This window comes from Perca fluviatilis, chromosome 11 (genome assembly GCF_010015445.1).
Source record: "Perca fluviatilis chromosome 11, GENO_Pfluv_1.0, whole genome shotgun sequence".
NCBI lineage: Eukaryota > Metazoa > Chordata > Actinopteri > Perciformes > Percidae > Perca > Perca fluviatilis.
The window spans coordinates 19,160,130-19,181,738 of NC_053122.1; the positions used below are offsets into that span (position 1 = coordinate 19,160,130).

At 39.3% G+C, this 21,609-nt stretch overlaps 2 protein-coding genes across 2 annotated transcripts; both read right to left on the bottom strand.

The window, feature by feature from the left end:
* Positions 1–776: 776 nt before the first annotated feature.
* si:dkey-32m20.1 (transmembrane protein 236) lies at positions 777–6,014 on the bottom strand. The gene is made up of 4 exons (XM_039816459.1): positions 5,186–6,014; positions 4,294–4,366; positions 3,399–3,522; positions 777–2,697 (listed from the first exon to the last, which is right to left on the bottom strand). Exons 1-4 carry the CDS (start codon positions 5,437–5,439, stop codon positions 2,057–2,059), a joined length of 1,092 nt encoding a protein of 363 aa, XP_039672393.1. The 5' UTR covers positions 5,440–6,014; the 3' UTR covers positions 777–2,056.
* Positions 6,015–8,493: 2,479 nt separating this feature from the next.
* Positions 8,494–21,239, bottom strand: stam (signal transducing adaptor molecule (SH3 domain and ITAM motif) 1). The gene is made up of 14 exons (XM_039816451.1): positions 20,854–21,239; positions 17,417–17,501; positions 17,074–17,149; positions 16,749–16,844; positions 16,479–16,625; positions 16,045–16,132; positions 15,585–15,780; positions 15,208–15,302; positions 13,486–13,574; positions 13,108–13,195; positions 12,895–12,949; positions 12,585–12,738; positions 11,463–11,584; positions 8,494–9,742 (listed from the first exon to the last, which is right to left on the bottom strand). The coding sequence occupies exons 1-14, from the start codon at positions 20,891–20,893 to the stop codon at positions 9,532–9,534; spliced, it is 1,542 nt and encodes a 513-aa protein (XP_039672385.1). The 5' UTR covers positions 20,894–21,239; the 3' UTR covers positions 8,494–9,531.
* Positions 21,240–21,609: the final 370 nt, after the last annotated feature.

The window sequence follows — 21,609 nt, forward strand, 5'->3', positions numbered from 1 at the left end:
CAATTTCAAATTTTTGCATCCTGAATATGAAGTTAAAACTGGATGAATCAATGCTAAGCTTCTCTAAGCATGCATGAACAGTTAATTTTATGACAAAAAAAAGAAGGAAATGAAAGCCTTTGCCTCAGAGAACTCTTTATAGTTGAACGTGGATCTTACAGACTTAGATAAGGAGGAATAGATGCAGGCTGTTGCTTTTTCCTTTGATCATTCAGACTTTTCAGAGCATTCATTCTGTGTCATGGGAATAAAAAAAAAAAAAGTGCTCACACTGCCAACATGACTGTAAAATGGCCACAGTAACTCAAGCTGCACTAATGCTTTCTTGCAGATTATAGTATGAATCATTAAGGAGGAGGATGATCATGGCTGTGGGGAAATTAAGGGAAGTTAATTTTAGTTTTCATACCAGTAAATGAAAGCAGGCCAGCTCTGGTCCCTCTTTATGAATTACAGCTGCTTGTCTAGCGTCCTGTCACTGGCCGTGTACATCGTTAATAACGCATTTAACAAATCTTTCCATTCAGTGTGGCAACGGCGATTCACCCAATTTATCACCATAGATGCACAAGGATGGTTGCTGCTATCTTTCAAATTCCTTCATGTTTTCCCTTTATTTTTGGGGAGAGACCTGACCCACCAACTCGGCAATTCCCTTAAACAGTTTGTCCTGCAGCCCTGGCTCATCCATCAGACGGACAAAGACCAAGTGCTCCATGGGGTATAATTCTGTCAGACGTGTCCTGGTGGAGGACTACCGATTATACACCAGCATCTCACTGTGGCATCCTTTATTGATACAGCCATATACAACGCCCAAGGTTACAATTCAGTGAGGCATATTGCCATGAAAACACACACAGACACACAGAGACACACACAGACACACACACACACAGACATACACACACAGTGCCTGCAGGCAAAAGATGAGGATCAGATGCTACTTTGAGTGAGTTAAGTGAGTTAGAAGAGGCAAGACAAGATAAAAAAGAAAATACAGTATAGCCATCTGCTGGTTCTGCGATAGAGGCGAATATATGCTGAAGACGAAAATTGCAACTGAACTGTTTTTGTTTGTGTCTCAGATCAAACAAATTTGTCATGGAAACATCTTGTAGTCCGCACAAGCCCATAATACATAACGTTACCTAGTTTGGTCACTCAGTGGCAGCTGTTAAAAAATGTAAGTGTATTCAGTCAGTTGCTAACTTTTCGTATTCTAATAAGTGCCTTGGTAAAGATATTATTGATGTTGATTTTTCTTATTTAACTCATTGTTCCATAAGGTATGCCACATTGAATGAATGAAGTGAAATACAATGGCAATTCAGTCAGAATGAAGGCTAGGGTGAGTTTTTTTTATACATTGTTTAAAATAAAGAGATGTTTTAATTTGTTATGTTAAAGAAGCATAAGCTTTTTTTTATCGGTAACCATGTGTTTTAAGTAATAATACCCAATAAAAAAATAATTTACATAGCACTTATTTATATTGCAATATTTATCAATAAAAGCATCACCCCAGACTGATTCAAGGGTTTCCACTGCTGCAAAGTCAGGTGATAATTCTCTGTGGGCACATTATAAATATTAAGTAAATTAAAGTAAATTAAAATATTGTCAAAATGTTTACACCTGAGTTAACACAGAGGTTATTTATTTAACATAGTTAATGTTTGAAAGGGTTTAGAAGCTTTTGTTTACAACAAATGTGTTTTTTTTTTTAAATGTAGCAGGTAACATAAAATTAAGTATCAATAAATACATTTGGATTAAAAAAAATGACAACTGGCTTACTGTACACTCCACCTACACACCTTTTTTTGTTTGAAATCCAGAATAAATTTTTTTTACACTTTGATTTGGATGGATGGCCTCATAATACATTTGCAGCCATTACATTTCAAAGCGTGTTCTTCTTGATCACCAGTACCAGCTCCATGTCAGCTCCACGTTTCTCTGGTGCTGCTCCCTACACAAAAATACACCAACTGTTCCAACAGTCCACAATCAAAGTGGATCATTCATAAACAACATAATGCGCCACTCCTCCTCAAAACATGCTCTGCCTTCTGAAAATCCTCAGCCTAGTCAGCAATGTAAAGTAGATAAAAGTCAGGCTCACCAGCACATTTTTCAATGTGTACAACACAGGAGTTACATAACCAAACACAACAATCAGAGCGACCCGGATGATGAAGAAAGGAAGGTCCTGCAGAGCAACTCCAGCAGAAGACACTAACGGATTGTGAGGAGTGATGACCATGCGGAGAGTAGACACGAAGGCGAGGATGTAGACAGGAAACACCCAGGCCGAGTAGAAGACTGACGGCTCTCCTGCCACTCTTACCATCTCCACAGTGTCGAACCAGAACAGAAAACTATCCACAAACACCTCTGACCTTCCGTCCTTCCTCAACAGGAAGCCCAGAGAACCCGAGTAGGATCGTTGGCGTGGCGATGAGGAATACAGGTAGGCAGTGCCGGGTGCTCGTGAGCTGAGTGTCGAGTGGCTGGGTGAGCCAGCGAGGTCCTGCCATCTGCCTGAGGTGCTGCCATTCCTGGCCTCTGGGTGGCCCTGGGTCGAACCATTCTGGCCTTCATCAGGATGCAGCTGGCCTGTTACGGTGGTCACCTGTTCCAGGTAGGTGAGGACGGGGCCTGGCATGTCAAAGTCAGAATCCAGGCTGCCTGCTGCAAATGAGCACACACAACATCAGGTGTTATACTACATACTGTGTACGACAGGGATTATGGTTAGCCTACACTCCAGCCAATGTCAAGATCATTGGTATATTTTATACAGAGAGGTGTTTCTGTTATTTAGTCTACCCTCCTTCATATAAATGGGTTGGATAAAATAATAGAAACACCAATAACACAATGCAGTTTAACAGCACCACAAATTTAAACGTTCAAAATGGTCATTAAGTTGAATCAACACCTCTCTGAACAGAAAGTGAACATTAAAATCTTCATGAAGGTCAGATTTATTGCAGGACTGTTGTATTAGACTGCATTAGTTTTAGCTAGGCGTACCTAATAAACTGACAACGTGATGTGTACATCATGACTATATAGAGCTACTTCAGTCGTGCTCTTTAACATATAGAGCCAGAGAACATGCAAATACTCAACCTTATTATGCCTTTCTTATAAAGTTTTGATATTGTCTTGGTCATTTGTTTAGCTCTCTTACTGACTAGTGATTGATAAGAAACTGAGCAAATGTTGGTATGGTGGTCAACTAATACCACCGGCACCCACAGTATGACAGAGAAATGAGTCCAGCTGAATCATCCATCCATTTGATCTCACAGAACAAAAACATACAGGACATATACACACTTCAACATCATTTAAATTGTAATAATGCCGACGACTTCAAAACTTACATTGTCCGACGAGCCTGCAGGGGCGAATCCTCTCTATGACATCCACACAGATGAGGGAAAAAAGTACCAAGGAAACAGGCAACTCAATGAAATGGTCAATTCGGTGTCCTCTGTCCACCTGCACCTACAGTACAGTACAACCGGTAACAAACAAAAAAATAAATGTGAATTCAATAGTAAAAAGAACCGATCTGCCACTGAGAAATCATGAGGAATGAAGCAGGAAGAAACTGAATCGAAACCCTTTCATCAAGGCATTTGGCTGGACTGAGAAAGAGGAGCCAAGTTTTATGAAGCCATCTGATTTTATCACCCCATCATTATGGACATTAAGATGCTGCTGAGTGCCCTTAAACAAGATGAAGACATATTGGATGTATGAATATGTCTGACAAGTTTTTGTGTGGTCAGATGCTCTTATTTATGTCCTTGCTTATCTTGGAATAAAAGAAATTTTTCATCCATTTTTTTTTGTTCAGAGTGGTGGATGGTATTAAAGTTTGAGTTAATGACCAACTTGTTATGTTCACTGTGGGTTACTGAATACCAACATAGAGTACAGGCATGTGACGGTGGACACTTAAAATGATGATGGTGCCAAAGTCCCTCTCGGTACACGGTGAGAAAATATTTGGAAGCAAAATCTCAAGAGACTGAAGCATTGGTAACCAGCAATCTTCTTTCTCTGTGGTGCAATGTGCCGTGTCAACCATCACTCAGCGAATAATAATAGTGCGCTAAACACATTCTCTTACATGAGGGGGTCATAAAACGAGCTTGTGCCACAAATGTTTACAACAAATAGGCCTGTTCAAGGACCCCGTCAGAGCATGAAAGAAGTAAACATCAACAAGTGCTTCTCTGTGACAAGAACAATCAGTCTTGATGACTTTACCTTGGAGCTGGCTATTAAAATAGCAAAGCACGGTAATGTACACAGGATGAGATACGCTAGTGCTGTTGGTCTCCTGAAAAACAAAATAGCATGTGTTAAGTTCACATTTGAATAACAATCATTTCAGTAAAATGAAGTGCTGATCCTATTCTCAATGTATATACTATACTGCATTTAATCTATCTTGTCGGGCCTACATTCATTTTATGCTACTTAATACCTACAAATACTGCACTTTTTACCATGACATTTATCGGACATCTATAGTTAGTAGTTACTTTGTAGGTTGTCTGCTATCTCCTGATGTCAGGCTTTATCCCAACAACCAGTCAAAAGTGTGGAAACACTTTCCAATTCACTTGAATGGGAAAGTGTGTCCAAACATTTGACAGGTACTGTACATCCATTGAGCCAGTCTACTTTGTAGATTAAGTAGTTGGAATTATAGGGGACATTGAGTCAGCAAACTCACTCAGTGATGTCAGTTACGAAGCAGCATCTAGCTAAAGTTGGCTAACATTAGCCACCATAAGCTACTGGTCATGCACGGTATACCTGGCTGGCTGTAGAACTAAAACCCGTCAGAAGAGTGCACACAAAACATACGAAATATGATGCTTTGTTAAAGATTAAACAGTAGTTAAGATTAGATCCACATCAACCAGCTACAATTCCAACTCCATTTTGCATCATGGGCACTTTTACTTGAGCTATACTTAAGTATATTTGTCTGAAAAATTCAGGACTTAGTAACAAGGTATTTACACATTGTAATATTGCTACTTTGTTTGTCCTTTCACTACTGCATTGTTATTCAAGTGTTTTTCTCTTTAGGCCAAAATCCCAAATCTGCCTCAAAGGGTTTGTGTTCTATCCAAACAGCTGTACTCACCACTGTGTGATCTCTGAGATAAACCTCTGCCGCTTCAGAATGAGATATTTCAGAGGAACCCACACCAGCAGGGTCACAGAGGTCACATAGGCAATAGAGGCTGCCACCACCAGCCAGTAGGCTGTTAGATCCCGTCCTCTCACATCGTGTATGAGGCTGGCAAACCGCTCCATAATCACAAAGATGGGTACGATAAGTGCTGCAAGCTGCAGAACCTCATACAGGACGAGCTTAACCGTCTTCCCCGAGGGCATGGTCCCTGAAAACCAGTTGCTGGTCTGAACTTGGAAGGAAAGACTTTGACAATCATCTCCCACAAAATGAGCCGGTCGAACCGTTGGACTCTGCACACTGACATTGCTTACACTGCACTGAGGCTGTATTCTTTTATTGCTGAGGTAATGAGGTGGTCATGCTCACCTTTTTATGGGCTCACAAAAAAAAAATAAAAAAAGAGCACTCCCATCCCATAATTTCAAGGACAAAATTACACTCCGCCGACTGCTGAAATGTTCACAAGTTCTTGATTACATTGAGACCCATGTCTGTTTTAACAAATGTTATTTTAGAATCACGTGTCAAACTCGAGGCCCGGGGGCCAAATCCGGCCCCTTGCAAATTTTGATTCGGCCCGCATTTCAATTTAGGTTCACAGAAAATTTTGGCCCAACTAGTTGTGCACCACACAAAAAAACGAAATCAGGAAACAGTTTTTCATACTGGAATTATGCAACACTGCTGTGCAGAATTTGACAGTTTTGCAGACTTTGAGACTAAGAATTCCCCACAAAAGCAGAGTTTTTTTTATATTTAGGCTGTGAAACAGGTTGTTGTGAGTCGGCTTGGTGGCAGCTGCTTTTAAAAATGTAATGTTTGGTTTTCATGACTTGCTAAATTCTATGATGGCTAAAAAACTTTTTAAAACTGTATGGGAGAAAGATATGAGACATGCAATAATACAAAGTTAATTGACTTTTTTTTTGCTAAATAAAAGCATGTCATTAAACTCAACATGTCTGGCCCTTATTGTGATCGTCATTTCCAGTGTGGCCCTTGGTGAAATTGAGTTTGACACCCCTGTTTTAGATGAAGTGACTCATCTAAGTGGTCTTTGGCTCCTAACCCCTACGAAATAAAACACGTTTTGTATTTCATGCATCTGCAAGTGCTCTAAAAACAAGACAAGGCCATTCATATTATTCTGTACATTTGGCCTGGTTTTATTGTGAATACCAATTAATAAGTATGGTTAAAAGAATACATACAAACATCAGGATACAAGTTCAGACATAACCTTTACAATAATGAGGTTTTAAAACTTAAAAACAGGCAGCATCTCACTCCTGTGCAATAAAGTTAGATCGGGGCTGCAGTCCAACGCTATGGTGCAATAAGATTTTAAATTTGGATGATGTGTGATGATTAACTGGCTCCTGGTCCTATGGTCCCAGAATAGCTACTATTTTTTTTTATATATTTGATATTTTCAGCCCTCTTTGATCCAACAGATTAACACTATTTCACTCTTGCACTTAGTTAAAGGCATCAAATATTTCTTATCTTTCAAATCAAGTATGTTAATGATAAAAATCAAGTTCTGGAGAATTAAATGGCTTCACGTATGCAAAGTCCCCGGTACCAAGGCTCAAGTTGTGGGTTGTCTTGTATTCTTACGGTGGCACAGAGGAGCACAATTCTAGTATCTCAAGAGAAATTGAAATGACAAATATAACACACCAATTTGTCCCGCAACTGGAAAATGTACTTCATCATATTAAAAACTGCTTCATAATTCCTTCATGTAGCATCGTTCAATATAAGACAACGGATAAATAATTTCCCCGTTTCATCTGTGTTTTTGCAATCCAGTCAGTATTCTTCAACATCAACTTTTTCCTAAAGACTTAGAACACGTAGAAGCCATGGAAGAGTATGTAAAGTATAATATGAGAAGTAGACTTTCTACAATATTTCAACTTAAAAGAGTCATGGTAACTTTTAGCGAAACCTTGAGAAAGAGGTGTTTTACAAATCCCGACTGTGCATTCCAGAATCATAAAACTGTATTTCAGTTCTGCTTCAGGTAGAATTTGTTTTAGTGTTAGACAGCTCTGAGAAAAGGATAGGTTTGAAATGCATGGGGAGGTTAGATCAGTTTTTCACATTACCATCCATTTGACCCTACAGTACAATAAGCATGTATCAAACACTGAGAAAACGTTCTCATGTGAGCAACTTAAATATACAACTAAGTTAGGCAGAATATCACATATTACGCTTTTCTCTGAATACATACATCCTGCACTGCTTCTTCATATAAAATAGCATAACAATAATCAAAACATAAATTAAAATGCACTACAAAAAAATAACATAGTATTCACGTTTTAACACTGACTAAAGAGATGCTTTAAAGACACTGGGGCAGTTCAGTTTGCCCTTTAGTAGCCGAGTCTGTAGTATGTTAGTACAGCCCCGGAATAGAGACAAAGCAGACCCTACATCCACCAACAAGGATCAAGAGCTGCTCATTTTGAAAAGGAAAACTCTGCAGTATGACGTTAAGAGTCAATCTTAAGAAAAGAATCAAAAGAAAAATCTTGTTATCTGGCGTTTTTTTTCTTCTTCACTTTTCTCTTTGGCTTTTACACCTTTAGTTCAGCAGGGACATCGTGACTGCAGAGTTCACCTTTAAGGCTGAGAGAAACACTTGGAGCTGTGCTAACATCCAGCCCACCCATGAGGTCATCATGTGGCTTCACTACTAGTTCATTACAGTATATACAAGAGTCATGTGCATGCTTCAATTCCTCTGGTTTCTTTTTCCCTCCAAAAAACAAAGTGGCTTCAGTTTTCAGTACTTCTAAAAGTTGACCACATATACAGAATGTAGTAACTCAACGTTTTTAGCATTGCTAAGTCTTTTTTCTGATAAAAAAAGAAAGTAAGGTGAAATGTAAGTTGACGCCCCTTTTTTGTGACACGATTAGCACTGTAGTTGCTTTAAGTGGGTGAGAAGGCTGTGGTATATTAGTGTGTGAGTGGAGGTAAATTATCATACACGGATGAGGATGTGTGAACCAAGTGGTGTGTCTCCGCTGCTGTACACCTGCCTGTAGTGCGTTTGTGTACCCTGTGTGTAGCTTGAGTGGGCATGTTGAGGGGTGATGTGAAGGAATGCATGTGTGTATATCACACTTGATCAAATAGTAATTGCGCGCGCATATATATATATATATATATATATATATATATATATATATATATATATATATATATATATATATATATATATATATATATATATATATATATATATATATATATATATATATATATAGTAGTTAGGTTAGATAAGTGGCTACAGCTACACTTGTTTTCTCAAAGCAATTTTGTTAATGCTTTATTTTACAGGTCCGTAATTTCTTAATAGTTTCCAGGAAAGAGCTGTAGAATTTGATACTAACTATGGGTAAAAAACTGCAGATAAGCAGTTCAATTCTCTTCCAGTTAATTAATTCAAATTAATTGCTAGGGTAACCTAAAAAGTTTGAAGTCAGTACACAGTAGGTCAGCTGAACATCCAAAAATATACACAGTATGAAGAATAAAGTTTCCAATGATAAATGACAAATGAATGGCTCCATTTAAAGCAAAGTAAATATTCATTAATTAAAAAGGAAATTCCTCAACTGATTTTTAATTTACCTAAAGCCTAACTAAAATAACTTGGTCTCATTTCCTCTATAATTGGTACCACATTATGTAGTTCGGAACCATAAAATAAAACATTACCACCATTTTTCAAAAGTCCTATTATAAAAAGGGAGCAATAAGTCAGGTCTCGTAAATAAAAAATGGACAATGCATATATTGCTTATACATCTAGATTTGGAAGTGATCAGGCTTGAATGACCAAAACTTAAATAAGTGCAACAGAAGATAAAAGTGCAAATAAAAGCTCCTCCATGTCTTCACATCTGAGTCATGTAAAGGCATGGAGAAGAAGAGTGAAAATGAAGAAACATCATCAATTAAAAGAACACAGTGTGTCCATTTTCATACTATGCATGTCTTGGTGGGAGCTCTTCAAATCAAACTCTCATGATCACTTCTAAACCTGGAGTGAGAAGTGTAACTGTATATTTATCTGCCAGATAAAACAACTCAAAGTGTGCCAAAAGTCAAGTTGTTTAGTCTGCTCTATTTGAATTGTTTCATCCAGCTGGTGTTCTATGATAAAACTAATCATAAAACATAATAAAATAAATGATCTAAGACCACTATTTGATCAGGTCTGCTTCACGTGTATGCGTGGCGATAACTGTGAGCTCGGGGGGGGGGGCCTATAGCAAGGCTTTCTCTGAGTAGGGGGCCTGTGAGTGGTCTGAGGAAGGTGCTATGCTCGGCCCAGAGGGGGTGCTGTAGTTTGGCATCTGCGTCATGCCTGGGGGCGGGCCAGGGGCTGGGAGCTGGTAGGACTGTAAGTCTGCTGGGGCCATGCTGCCTGGAGCTGCAGTGTAGACTGGTGGCTGGCCCATGTACATATGAACGTCACTATGGAAAAGAATGAAGCAACATCAATTATGACACTACAGCATGTGGTGGAGGGTAGAATTCATAATACTGTAAGCTCTCCAATAAAAGCCAGTATTCAAATATTGTCCAAGTCTCAAATAATAGCCATGACCAGCACAAATAAATTACAGTTAGTACAGGTAGTCACTAAAGGCCGGACATGGAATTAACCGGTCATTTAAATTTAACTTGCATGGTAATTTCAGCCTAATTTAGATTTCCCCAGCACTAATTCCATCTATACAAAAGTAACAAGGAATGTCACACTCACCAATCTGCTGCTTTGAATTTCTTTTTAATACAAATACTTAAATTGCAAAGTTACATTTCTTTTTTTCTTTTGAGCGCCCTTAAGTTATTGGCCATAAAACTCAACACTTCCTGCAAATGTTAAAATTTTAAAAGCCAAACAGGAATGGGAAGGATTGTGCCATTTGAGCTGCATGGAGCCTTTTAATGTTCAAATTCTGAAGGACGTGTCATTGATGGTACTGTAACAGCACTCATTAGTAAATGAACAGAATAAACAGTTAAAAAAATGTTTTAGGATAATAAAGAGGCGTTGTTTACTTCATAGGCTGTGTATTTGTGTTACAACTTTATCTGGGTCACATGACCGTGATATACACTCACCTAAAGGATTATTAGGAACACCTGTTAAATTTCAAGTTAATGAAATTATCTAAATCAACCAATCACATGGCAACTGCTTCAATGCATTTAAGGGTGTGGTCCAGGTCTAGACAATCTCCTGAACTCCAAACTGAAAGTCAGAATGGGAACGAAAGGTGATCTAAGCAACTTTGAGCGTGACATGGTTGTTGGTGCCAGACGGGCTGGTCTGAGTATTTCCCAATCTGCTCAGTTACTGGGATTTTCACGCACAACCATTTCTAGGGTTTACAAAGAATGGTCTGAAAAAGGAAAAACATCCAGTATGCTGCAGTCCTGGGGGGCGAAAATGCCTTGTTTATGCTAGATGTCAGAGGAGAATGGGCCGACTAATTCAAGCTGATAGAAGATCAACTTTGACTCAAATAACCACTCGTTACAACCGAGGTATGCAGCAAAGCATTTGTGAAGCCACAACCTTGAGGCGGATGGGCTACACCAGCAGAAGACCCCACCAGGTACCACTCATCTCCACTAATAATAGGAAAATGAGGCTATTTGCACGAGCACACCAAAATTGGACAGTTGAAAAATGTTGTCTGGTCTGATTAGTCTCGATTTCTGTTGAGACATTCAGATGGTAGAGTCAGAATGTGGCGTAAACAGAATGAGAACATGGATTCGTCATGCCTTGATACCACTGGGCAGGCTGGTGGTGGTGTAATGGTGTGGGGGATCCCTTTTGCCTTCAAAACTGCCTTAATTCTTTGTGACATTGATTCAACAAGGTGATTGCATTCTTTAGAAATGTTGGCCCATATTGATAAGATAGGGTCAAACATGGTATTAGTATGTTGTTCCTAATAATCCTTTGGGGGAGTGTAACCAACAGATGTATCCTAGAATTCATTCACAACTTTAATTGGTTTTAAAAAAGTAATACATAAATAAATATTTTTAAAATTTGACTGAAAGAGACTTATTTTGAGAGATTATATTGTTAATCACAATTATTTTTGAGACCATTAATTGTACAGCAACATTTGGAATTGTTAGAGCTCTAGCTACCGGTGTATCTGAAACTCACCTGGGAGCTGGCTGACCAGGTATGGGGGTTCCAGCTGGAAGCTGCTCCATGGGAACAGTGTAACCCTGCACCGTCGTACCGCTCATGGCATACGAACCTGAGGCAGGCTGACCAGCGTAGACCTGTGATCACAAACATGCACAGTGAGCAGTAAGTTCAACAGTAAGATCAATAGCAATTTACATAGTAACCTAGCAGTGAGGTTACCAAGGTAAAGTCTAAATAATCAAAAGCACATAGCTCCCTATCTTGCACCCGGCGCAGCACGGTGCAAAGCCCGACGCAAGGATGCACCTGCACCCATCTGTGCGCCCATGGGTGTGCTGATCTTACAGGGAGGTGTGTTCAGGTGAATTCTTGGCGTATTGCCATCTTGAGGCAGCGGGAAGTGATCGCGCCATTGACCAACAAAAACCTGGTCTAAAGTCAATAGCGCAGCATTTCATTGTTATTTTAACAGTGCGTTAGTAAAATGCGCCCAGGCTTATATACAGAGCGCCGGCACTATGCTTGTTACACACCCACCGAGAAGCGCAGCAGCACACAAACATACAAAAGATTACAAATAAAAATATTACGGTGCAAATCCGCCATCATAATAGTAATGCACCAAGGTACAAACACGCCTGGCTTTTAAAAGGGAATGGGAGATGACACTCTGATTGGTTTATTGCAGGTTACGCCCAGAACAAACCTATGAATTAATGAAGACACTAAGTACAACCCTTTTGAACCATGCACCTGGCGCACGGACCCTTTTTTCCGCTGTCAAACTAGCAAAAGTGGATTTGGACACGCCCTAAATGCACCTGCGCCATGCGCGAAGATCGTTAAAATAGGGCCCATAGTGTGTTATTCTTTTTATTGTATAGCAGGGTGCTACAGTTCACAAATTAAGGAAAATCTATTAGACTCTGTACAACAATGTGCCCCAAATTCCTCCTGATGTTACGACAGTTAAATTTAAACAGTTGTTAAAAAGAACAGTAGACCCAAAACAATTACATCACTCAAAACCTTCAATTCTCTGGAATACCCATTTGTATGGTAGACAGTTTTGATATTATGCTTTCTGAAAAAAAAATTTTTTAAGGACTGACCCTGATGGGTTAGTGACTTTACCTGTTGTGCTGCGTTGGCAGGTTGTTGCATGTAGTACTGTTGGCTCTGTAGCTTGGCATACATGGCGTAAACTGGATCTTCATTCATTATCTTGGCATACAAAGACAGAGCTTCCATCACCTTCACATTCAGATCTGACAGCTCGGAGTGCTTCCTGATACAAACCCACACCCACACCACACACAAAGATAGTTAGATTTTCTAAAATAACTATTTATGTGGGTCAGTGTTACATGTTTTCTGTCTGCCATCTGAATTGTTAGATTCTTCACTTTCTGTGGGCAGAGCATGTCAAGTCATCACAATGTACCTGTCTATATCGTCCAACTTCTGGTCAATGAGGGGCCCCATTTGATTGCAGGCACCTGATAAAAAAATACAACAAATAGTTATCGATTTAATCCGTAGTTAATAATAATCCACCTTTGCAAAACAAAATACCAGATTAGCTTCTGCATACTGACATTTACTTTTGTCTCACTTACATTCACTTTACACAACATCAACCCAAAATTTTGTTTACCTTCCAACTGTAGTAACTCGACGCTGTCCGACTGGTTGTCTGTGGGATCTGCACTCTGGATCATCTGCAGTAGCTGGTCCATTTTGTCCTGAAAGATTTTAATAAAATTCCTGTGATGACACTTTACAGGTACATGTGATGAGTGAATCGTTTAATCCAGTATTGAAAGAAAAAAAAAAAAATGTTCACCAATTTATCTTCCTAAAATAAAAATAAAACCTAGTCTACGTTTAGTCTATGATTTTTGGTCAGCAGGTGACAATTTTTAAATGGCAGATCCTATTTTGGAAAAAAACTCTTAAGTGAATTGATGCAACAGGGAGATCTCAATGAGGCGGAAAAAGCTTAGCAAGCAAGTGTTCACACCAGGGAACTTACTTCGTCTATATATACAGGCTCTTGTTCGGGCTCTATGGTCTCCACCTGGATGTCCTCACTGAACTGTACACTCTTCTTCTCTGTCTTCACTGTAGATTTCCAAGTAACAGCAGATGTGGCATCAGCAAAACAATGTAACAGTAGCAATCAGTTACACATACATAAGGACGTCAGGGTGCACCGACTGGACATTCAGTAATGTTCCGATACGTGCGCAAAAGATTGGTCCGGATGTCAGATGTAAATAAAAGTTACAATCTTATACAAGCTATTGACAAATTGTCATTGTCATTATAGTTACTTTTCTTGCAACCTGCTGTAACAAAAAGTAGAAACACACAACACAATAATGGTCAAAAGATTTCATCACGTTTGATGATTGGAGGTGTTTTACACGAACGGAGGTAAACAAAAACAAAATAGCACACGTGCGGTATGAGTGTTCTGAGGGATGACACACTCGCAGAAGCATCATGCAAAAGAATATGATCAACAAGCAATAGTAAGAAAAGTGTGGCAAAGCAATAAAGACTTGGATGTAATTAAGAAGCATGACAAGCCCCTACCACACGGCAACAAAGCAAAGCTGATTACAGTGAAAACCATGGAATCTATTACGCTAGATGACCAACCCCTTTCCATCAGGGTTTTGACAATTTATTGGATATCTAAATTCACACACAATATAACAATATCGGCCAAACTAACATTAAACTGTTGACGCTTGCGTGTACCAGCAAGTACATGAATTCCTTTCCGAACATTTATAAACAGCAACGAGTGTCACTGACATACTGTGGCACAATTATTACAATTAGCGTTTGTCACAGCCAGTTACCGCTGTATGTTATAATATTGTGAAATTCAAATAAAAAAAAAAAAAAAGAGTTGGAGGAAAAGACAGCAATGAGTTTTACAACTAAATAATAGAGCTTAGGGGCGGCCTCTAGCTCACCCAGTAAGAGCGTTCGCCCCATGTTGGCTGAGTGCAGCGCGGGTTCGAATCCAACCTGCTGCCATTTGCTGCGTGTCATCCCCCATCTCTCTCCCCCTTTCAACTGTCACTTCAAAATAAAAAAGGGAAAAGCCCCAAAAAATAAAAATAAATAATAGAGCTTAAACTTCCTGTGGCATAACTACATCAAGACATGACACTTCGTAGATTCTAAAAGTGACGCCAGAGGATAAACAGTTTTATGGCCACACAGAATCCATTCTGGCAGTAATCAATGATGTTAAATGCATGGTGAATTGAAAAGAGCATGTATTAACTACGAGACAGTGCCAAGAACACAAAAGGAGCATATGAATGGCTTATTAACAGTTCTGCACTTATAAAAGAAAAAAAGATTCCGTATCAATACAGCAGACACTAAAAGTTGTTGCATCAGTATACGAAATAGAAAGAACTGTATAAAAGCTCTCTCTTAGAGGTAATTTGTCCAAAATGCTATTTGCAAAGTACAGGCAGTGTTGCTGTTTACTGATCACTTTCTGTCTGACCAATGTCTTGATTGTACTGTGTTCTTTGTATTGTTTGACCAGCTGTGTGCAAGTGAGCAAAGTATTTTGCACTCTAGGATCAATAAAACAATATTGCTAATGGACTAAATGGGCTATCAAAGAACTAGAGACGGTGTGTGTGTGTGTGTGTGTGTGTGTGTGTGTGTGTGTGTGTGTGTGTGTGTGTGTGTGTGTGTGTGTGTGTGTGTGTGTACTCACTCATCTCAGGCTCTGCAGTGAGGTCAGCTGTGACAAAGTTAGAGGGGAACAACCCCACTCCCTGGTATGTTTCCCCTTTCCACCAGTTGGGGTCACTGAAATAAAAAAAAGAAAACCCTCAGACATGAACAAACAACAGATTTAAATTGTTGTCTTCTCTGTGCTGCTTTAAGATCTCATATTAAATATTCAACAGATTAGATAAGAAGAACATTTTAGGCCTTAGTTTGCACAGTTTCAAGCTTCTCTACAAACATCTGGATATTTTCACTGAACTCAGAATACCATCTAGCCCTCTCCATTCCTCTCAGTCATGTGAGGTCAAATCCTTGCACGCTGTTTTTACCCGCTTATGATTTGTATGTGTAAAAATTCACCTATCGTCCAGGATAGTGATGATTTCTCCTGACTTGAAGGTGAGCTCATTGTCCTCAGCAGCCTCAAAGTCGTAGATGGCACGGACTTTCCTGCCGTCGGATTTGTTTGAGGAGAGTAGGCTGGAAGTGTTTGGGTAAAGGCTCGACAGGGAGGTCTGCGGCTGCTGACGTTGCTCCTTTAATGACAACTCAATAGCTGCACACAAAAGAGACAGATATGTGAAATCATGCATTTGTCCTTGAGAGTCCTTATTTATTGTTGAACATCTGCAATACATTAATCCAGTGTAAACAGTGAGTTATGCAAGTCACAATGTAAATAAAGAATTAAAGGTGTTAGTGTGCATGTTGTATGAATGCACTTGCACGCTTCTTCAAAGGCATTTCTCCATTGCCAGAGAATTGAAAAACTTAAATAAGCATTTCAGTGTGCAGTAACGGTCGACAATCAGCCCCTTACCTTTGGCCAAGTCTTCTTCTTCTTTTTTGTTTGAGGTGGAGGGATCCTTTGCCACTAAAGCAGGGCTTGCTTTTGCTTGCTCTGCAGCCTGTGAAAAAATATAAAAATCGCATGCTCAGGTAAATCAGCAACTAGAAGAATAAAAAGGATGAGTGTGGGTCTCAGTGTTTAAGCGAAACAACATAAAATAAAACATTTTTATCTTAGATCATTTTTTGGCATTTTGCCTTTATTAGGCAATGAAATATGGGAAGCAAAAGAGGGGTACGACATGCAACAAAGGTCCTCGGCCGGAATCAAAATGGGGATGTTTTTAGTGGTCGATGGTATGGCTTTCAACCACTAGTCCAACAGGAAACCCTTAAATACAGCAAAAAAATACAGAGTATGCTAAAGATAAAATAAAACCCCAGTCTATTCCACCCTATACGTACCTGAGACCCGACAGCTGGGAAAGTTACACCCTGCTCGCGTAGATTCTTGATCATAGCTGAGATCAGACTGAGTTGGGGATCGTTACGGAAGTCCTCTGCCCACTCCACCATCAAGGCTTTCAGCTTCTCACACACTTTAGGGTGGCCCTGGGGACAAGCATTAAAAAGGCACATCATGAGAACAAGGAACTGGATGTAGCATGGTCGGATTTCAAGTAATCAAACAATTATTGTGGACAACACACTGAAAGTAAAAATTACATAACACACCTTGTTTAAGACGTTGCTGACTTCACTGGCAAACTCTCTGGAGCACACCTCCAAGTGGAATATCTTGCCACAGTTTGAGACACAAGCACCAAGGAGCTGTGAGGACATTGGTACAAATAGTTCATCAGACTCAATATTTAATCCATAGCAACATGTGACAAACATGTAGCATGTATTAGGATAACACTTATCCTATCATAGAATAAAGGTGATTACTCCACTAGCTCAGGTTAATTAGCAGAAGATGACAAGAGGACTGGGTGATGCCTCCAAGAACCGAACAATTTACACTTCAAAGATGGTTGTTTGTTTACGGTCTGCTTACAGTCAGTGCCTGCATGGCCACGTGGGGATCCTTATGGTTCACTCTTCTCATTATAGAACGGAGACATTCTTTAGGCCTGCAACAGAATGGTAGAAATGAAAAGTTTGTGGATATTAACTGCTTGACAAGGGCCAAAGATCAATCGGCTATGTTAAGTAAAATATATCCTATGTTTTAATGAACATTAACATATCAATATTTATCTTCCATTTCTCCTTGTCCCTGATTTCTATCTCCCCTGGGATAAAAGTGTTTTACGATTGAAAAACCTTAAAGAAACCTTCATGCAATGCTTGATAAAAGGGTTTGTGTGTCAGGTTTAGTATGAAGACAATTAACTAACCCAGTGCGTGACTGCCCTATCTTATCACATATGTCCAGAATGAGGCCCCAGTCCTCAGCTGTGTTCATCTCACTGGTTGCTTTTTCTGCAGGAAAAAAAAGAACAACCACCAAGGTAAGCAGAAAAGTTAATGATTACAAAAGCACTCTTTTCATTACTTATTGTATTTAGAGACAGAGTGGAAGAGCAAGTAAGGTTCCTCCTAAGATCAAAAATAATAAAGCTTCTTGAAACAGAAATTGTAGTTGCAAGCTGTGTGCTTGTGTAAGATCCTCGTCTTTGGTCTTTTTTTTTTGTTTTTGTTTTTTTTAAATTAATGAGCATAGACATTAGAGTGACACACACAACATAACAGAAGCCCCTAAGAATACCACAGCCATTAAATAAATACCAATGTGATGAAGTTCATAATGTTGGGTTTTATATTCAGTGGTGGTGAGAGTTCCTATATGCCATTGCCATTTCCCTGTCAGTTCGGCATAAGTCACAATGCCTTTGAGATTTCTCCTTTTGCCAAATCACATAATTAGACAGTGTTAGGTGGACTTACAGTTTATGCAGTAAGTATAGTACTTAGCCTCTGTGTACTTGACTTGCAAGTTACCTCATACAGTGGGTACGGAAAGTATTCAGACCCCTTTAAATGTTTCACTCTGTTTCATTGCAGCCATTTGCTAAAATCAAAAAAAGTTCATTTTATTTCTCATTAATGTACACTCCGCACCCCATCTTGATAGAAAAAAAACAAATGTAGAAATTTTTGCAAATTTATTAAAAAAGAAAAACTGAAATATCACATGGTCATAAGTATTCAGACCCTTTCCTCAGTATTGAGTAGAAGCACCCTTTTGAGCTATTACAGCCATGAGTCTTCTCGGGAATGATGCAACAAGTTTTTCACACCTGGATTTGGGGATCCTCTGCCATTCTTCCTTGCAGATCCTCTCCAGTAACGTCAGGTTGGATGGTGAACATTGGTGGACAGCCATTTTCAGGTCTCTCCAGAGATGCTCAATTGGGTTTAGGTCAGGGCTCTAGCTGGGCCAGTCAAGAATGGTCACAGAGATGTCCGGAAAGCCACTCCTTTGTTATTTTAGCTGCGTGCTTAGGGTCATTGTCTTGTTGGAAGGTGAACCTTCGGCCCAGTCTGAGGTCCTGAGCACTCTGGATGAGGTTTACTTCCAGGATCTTTCTGTACTTGGCCGCGTTCGTCTTTCCTTCAATTGCAACCAGTCGTCCGGTCCCATAACACGATGCTGCCACCACCATGTTTCACTGTTGGGATTGTATTGGGCAGGTGATGAGCAGTGCCTGGTTTTCTCCACAAATACCGCTTAAAATTAACGCCAAAAAGTTCAATCTTGGTCTCATCAGACCAGAGAATCTTATTTCTCATAGTCTGGGAGTCCTTCATGTGTTTTTTTGGCAAACTCTATGCGGGCTTTCATATGTCTTGCACTGAGGAGAGGCTTCCGTCGGGCCACTCTGCCATAAAGCCCCGACTGGTGGAGGGCTGCAGTGATAGTTGACTTTGTGGAACTTTCTCCCATCTCCCTACTGCATCTCTGGAGCTCAGCCACAGTGATCTTTGGGTTCTTCTTTACCTCTCTCACAAAGGCTCTTCTCCCACGATTGCTCAGTTTGGCTGGACAGCCAGGTCTAGGCAGAGTTCTGGTCGTCCCAAACTTCTTCCATTTAAGGATTATGGAGGCCACTGTGCTCTTAGGAACCTTGAGTGCTGCAGAAATTCTTTTGTAACCTTGGCCAGATCTGTGCCTTGCCACAATGCTGTCTCTGAGCGCCTTAGGCAGTTCCTTCGACCTCATGATTCTCATTTGCTCTGACATGCACTGTGAGCTGTAAGGTCTTATATAGACAGGTGTGTGCCTTTCCTAATCAAGTCCAATCAGTTTAATTAAACACAGCAGGACTCCAATGAAGGAGTAGAACCATCTCAAGGAGGATCAGAAGAAATGGACAGCATGTGAGTTAAATATGAGTGTCACAGCAAATTATCTGAATAATTATGACCATGTGATATTTCAGTTTTTCTTTTTTAATAAATTTGCTAACATTTTCTGTATGTTTTCTGTCAAGATGGGGTGCTGAGTGTACATTAATGAGAAATAAAATGAACTTTTTTGATTTTAGCAAATGGCTGCAATGAAACAGAGTAAAGAATTTAAAAAGGGGTCTGAATACTTTCCGTACCCACTGTATTTCCATTAAAAATCACTAATAAAATTAGTAAAAAGTACAACCTCTTATAAAACTGACACATACTGCTTTCCAGCCATATGACCCATGTATTCAGCTGCCTTTGTAATCATGATGTTCATATATAGCTATTCCATTGAATTGTTATACAATTTTACCATCAATGTGGTTAAGTTAATTTAATTTTAAGACTGCATTGCTGAACTGGCCCAAAAACAGACAGGTGACGTATTCATTCACAGGTTCTCAACTGTAAAAATGTACTAGATTCATATAGGCATTGCGATATCAGATTACAAATACCATAATAAAGGATACTTTATTTATATCCCCAACCCCTAGCTACAAGTTGATGAATACAGACATTTTATCAGCATATTATTCATAAACCTGAAAACAATCACTCAAGCTGAATTAACACCTAACAGTCCAAACACAACCATCACAAGCTTTACTAAATTAGCATTTATTGCTGGTTTTGAGAGCTATAGTTTTATATGGAAAAGTATAACGATGTATTTATGTATCCTTTTCACCTCCTGCACAGTTACATGCTAATGAGGTGGTTAACCACTCGACACAGAACAAAGAAAGAAGAGGAAAAGCAGTGTGACTTTATGGTTTCACACACCACCGCATCCTCTTTCACTGCAATTGTGAGATGGCAGGCTCGTCAACATACGGAGGGATACAGTGAGGTGGTGATGACGTTATTTTAGTTATCTGATGACAACATATCTGTCCCACGTCTACTAACGTCAACGGTTTACCTGACCGAATACAATCTATTTTAACTGACGTTACATATAATATGACTTCAAAAAAAATATACAAGTAACCTTAACTCTTCAAATTACGAACTCGGAGAACGTTTCCAAATGTTAGTTGCTGGTATCTAGCTAGCTAGCTAACGTTAGCTAAATCTCCAAATAATATAGCTAAGGGTGCAAGCTAGTTAGCCAACTGTGCTCTTTGGCCAACAGAGCGAATCACAACAAACACAGGCAAAACAGACATTTAAAAACAATAAACATGGACTACAGCTTGTCAGTTTATATAACCTGCAATATACGCTACAAGACAGCTATATAACATTACAAACTTAGCTCTGCAGGGTAACATTTAGCTAAGCAACCGATATCTGAAGAATACAAACAAAGCTGCATTCAAAGCTAGTTTAGCTAGCCTGCTAGAAATGATCCACAGTTCTGATTACTCACCAACATCTTGGTCAAATGGGTTGGTCGTGAAGAGAGGCATTGCTGGTGTAATGACAACAACAGATATCGCCTTCCACTTTTATTTTCTTTCCCTCTTTTATCTTATTTCATACAGTAAACATGCATAGTAGCGACAACTTCATGAATGTCAAATGTAGTTAGCTAGCTAGCTGGCTGATGCTATTCTACACAGTCACTCCAACAAGCGAGGCATTCTGGGTAACTTAAGCAGACAGTCGGGTGTTTAATAAACCGCTGTCAACAACTATAATTTAACAGTCACGCAGCTGTTAACGAATCGGTCTTGGTTGTACACTAGAGAAAGTGAACCATAAGGTACAAATTGCCCTGAAAAAATAGCATGTCATCGTCAGGTGATGGTGATCATCGCGATGACGTCATCGCGTTGATTAAAAAATCTTGTCAACCAAATATCTTTTAATTTCCAACGTCAGTTTAATCTTGTAAACTTAATTATATTATCCAAATACTACATAGCTGCACATTTTTTTCTGTATATTAACCTATATTATTAAAGGCAGTCAAGCTTACATTATTACATGATTAACTATTCTATAAACAATAAGCCTACACTAAAGTCTTCACAAAATATATCTCCAATAAGAATATAATTGGCATATTTACTGACCTTGGTCATGGCTGTTCCTTTTATAAGAAGGAAGAATAAAGATTAACACACTTCATATTCTTTATCTGTGACGTTTTGGAGAGATTTACAGACATAAGATTATTTAG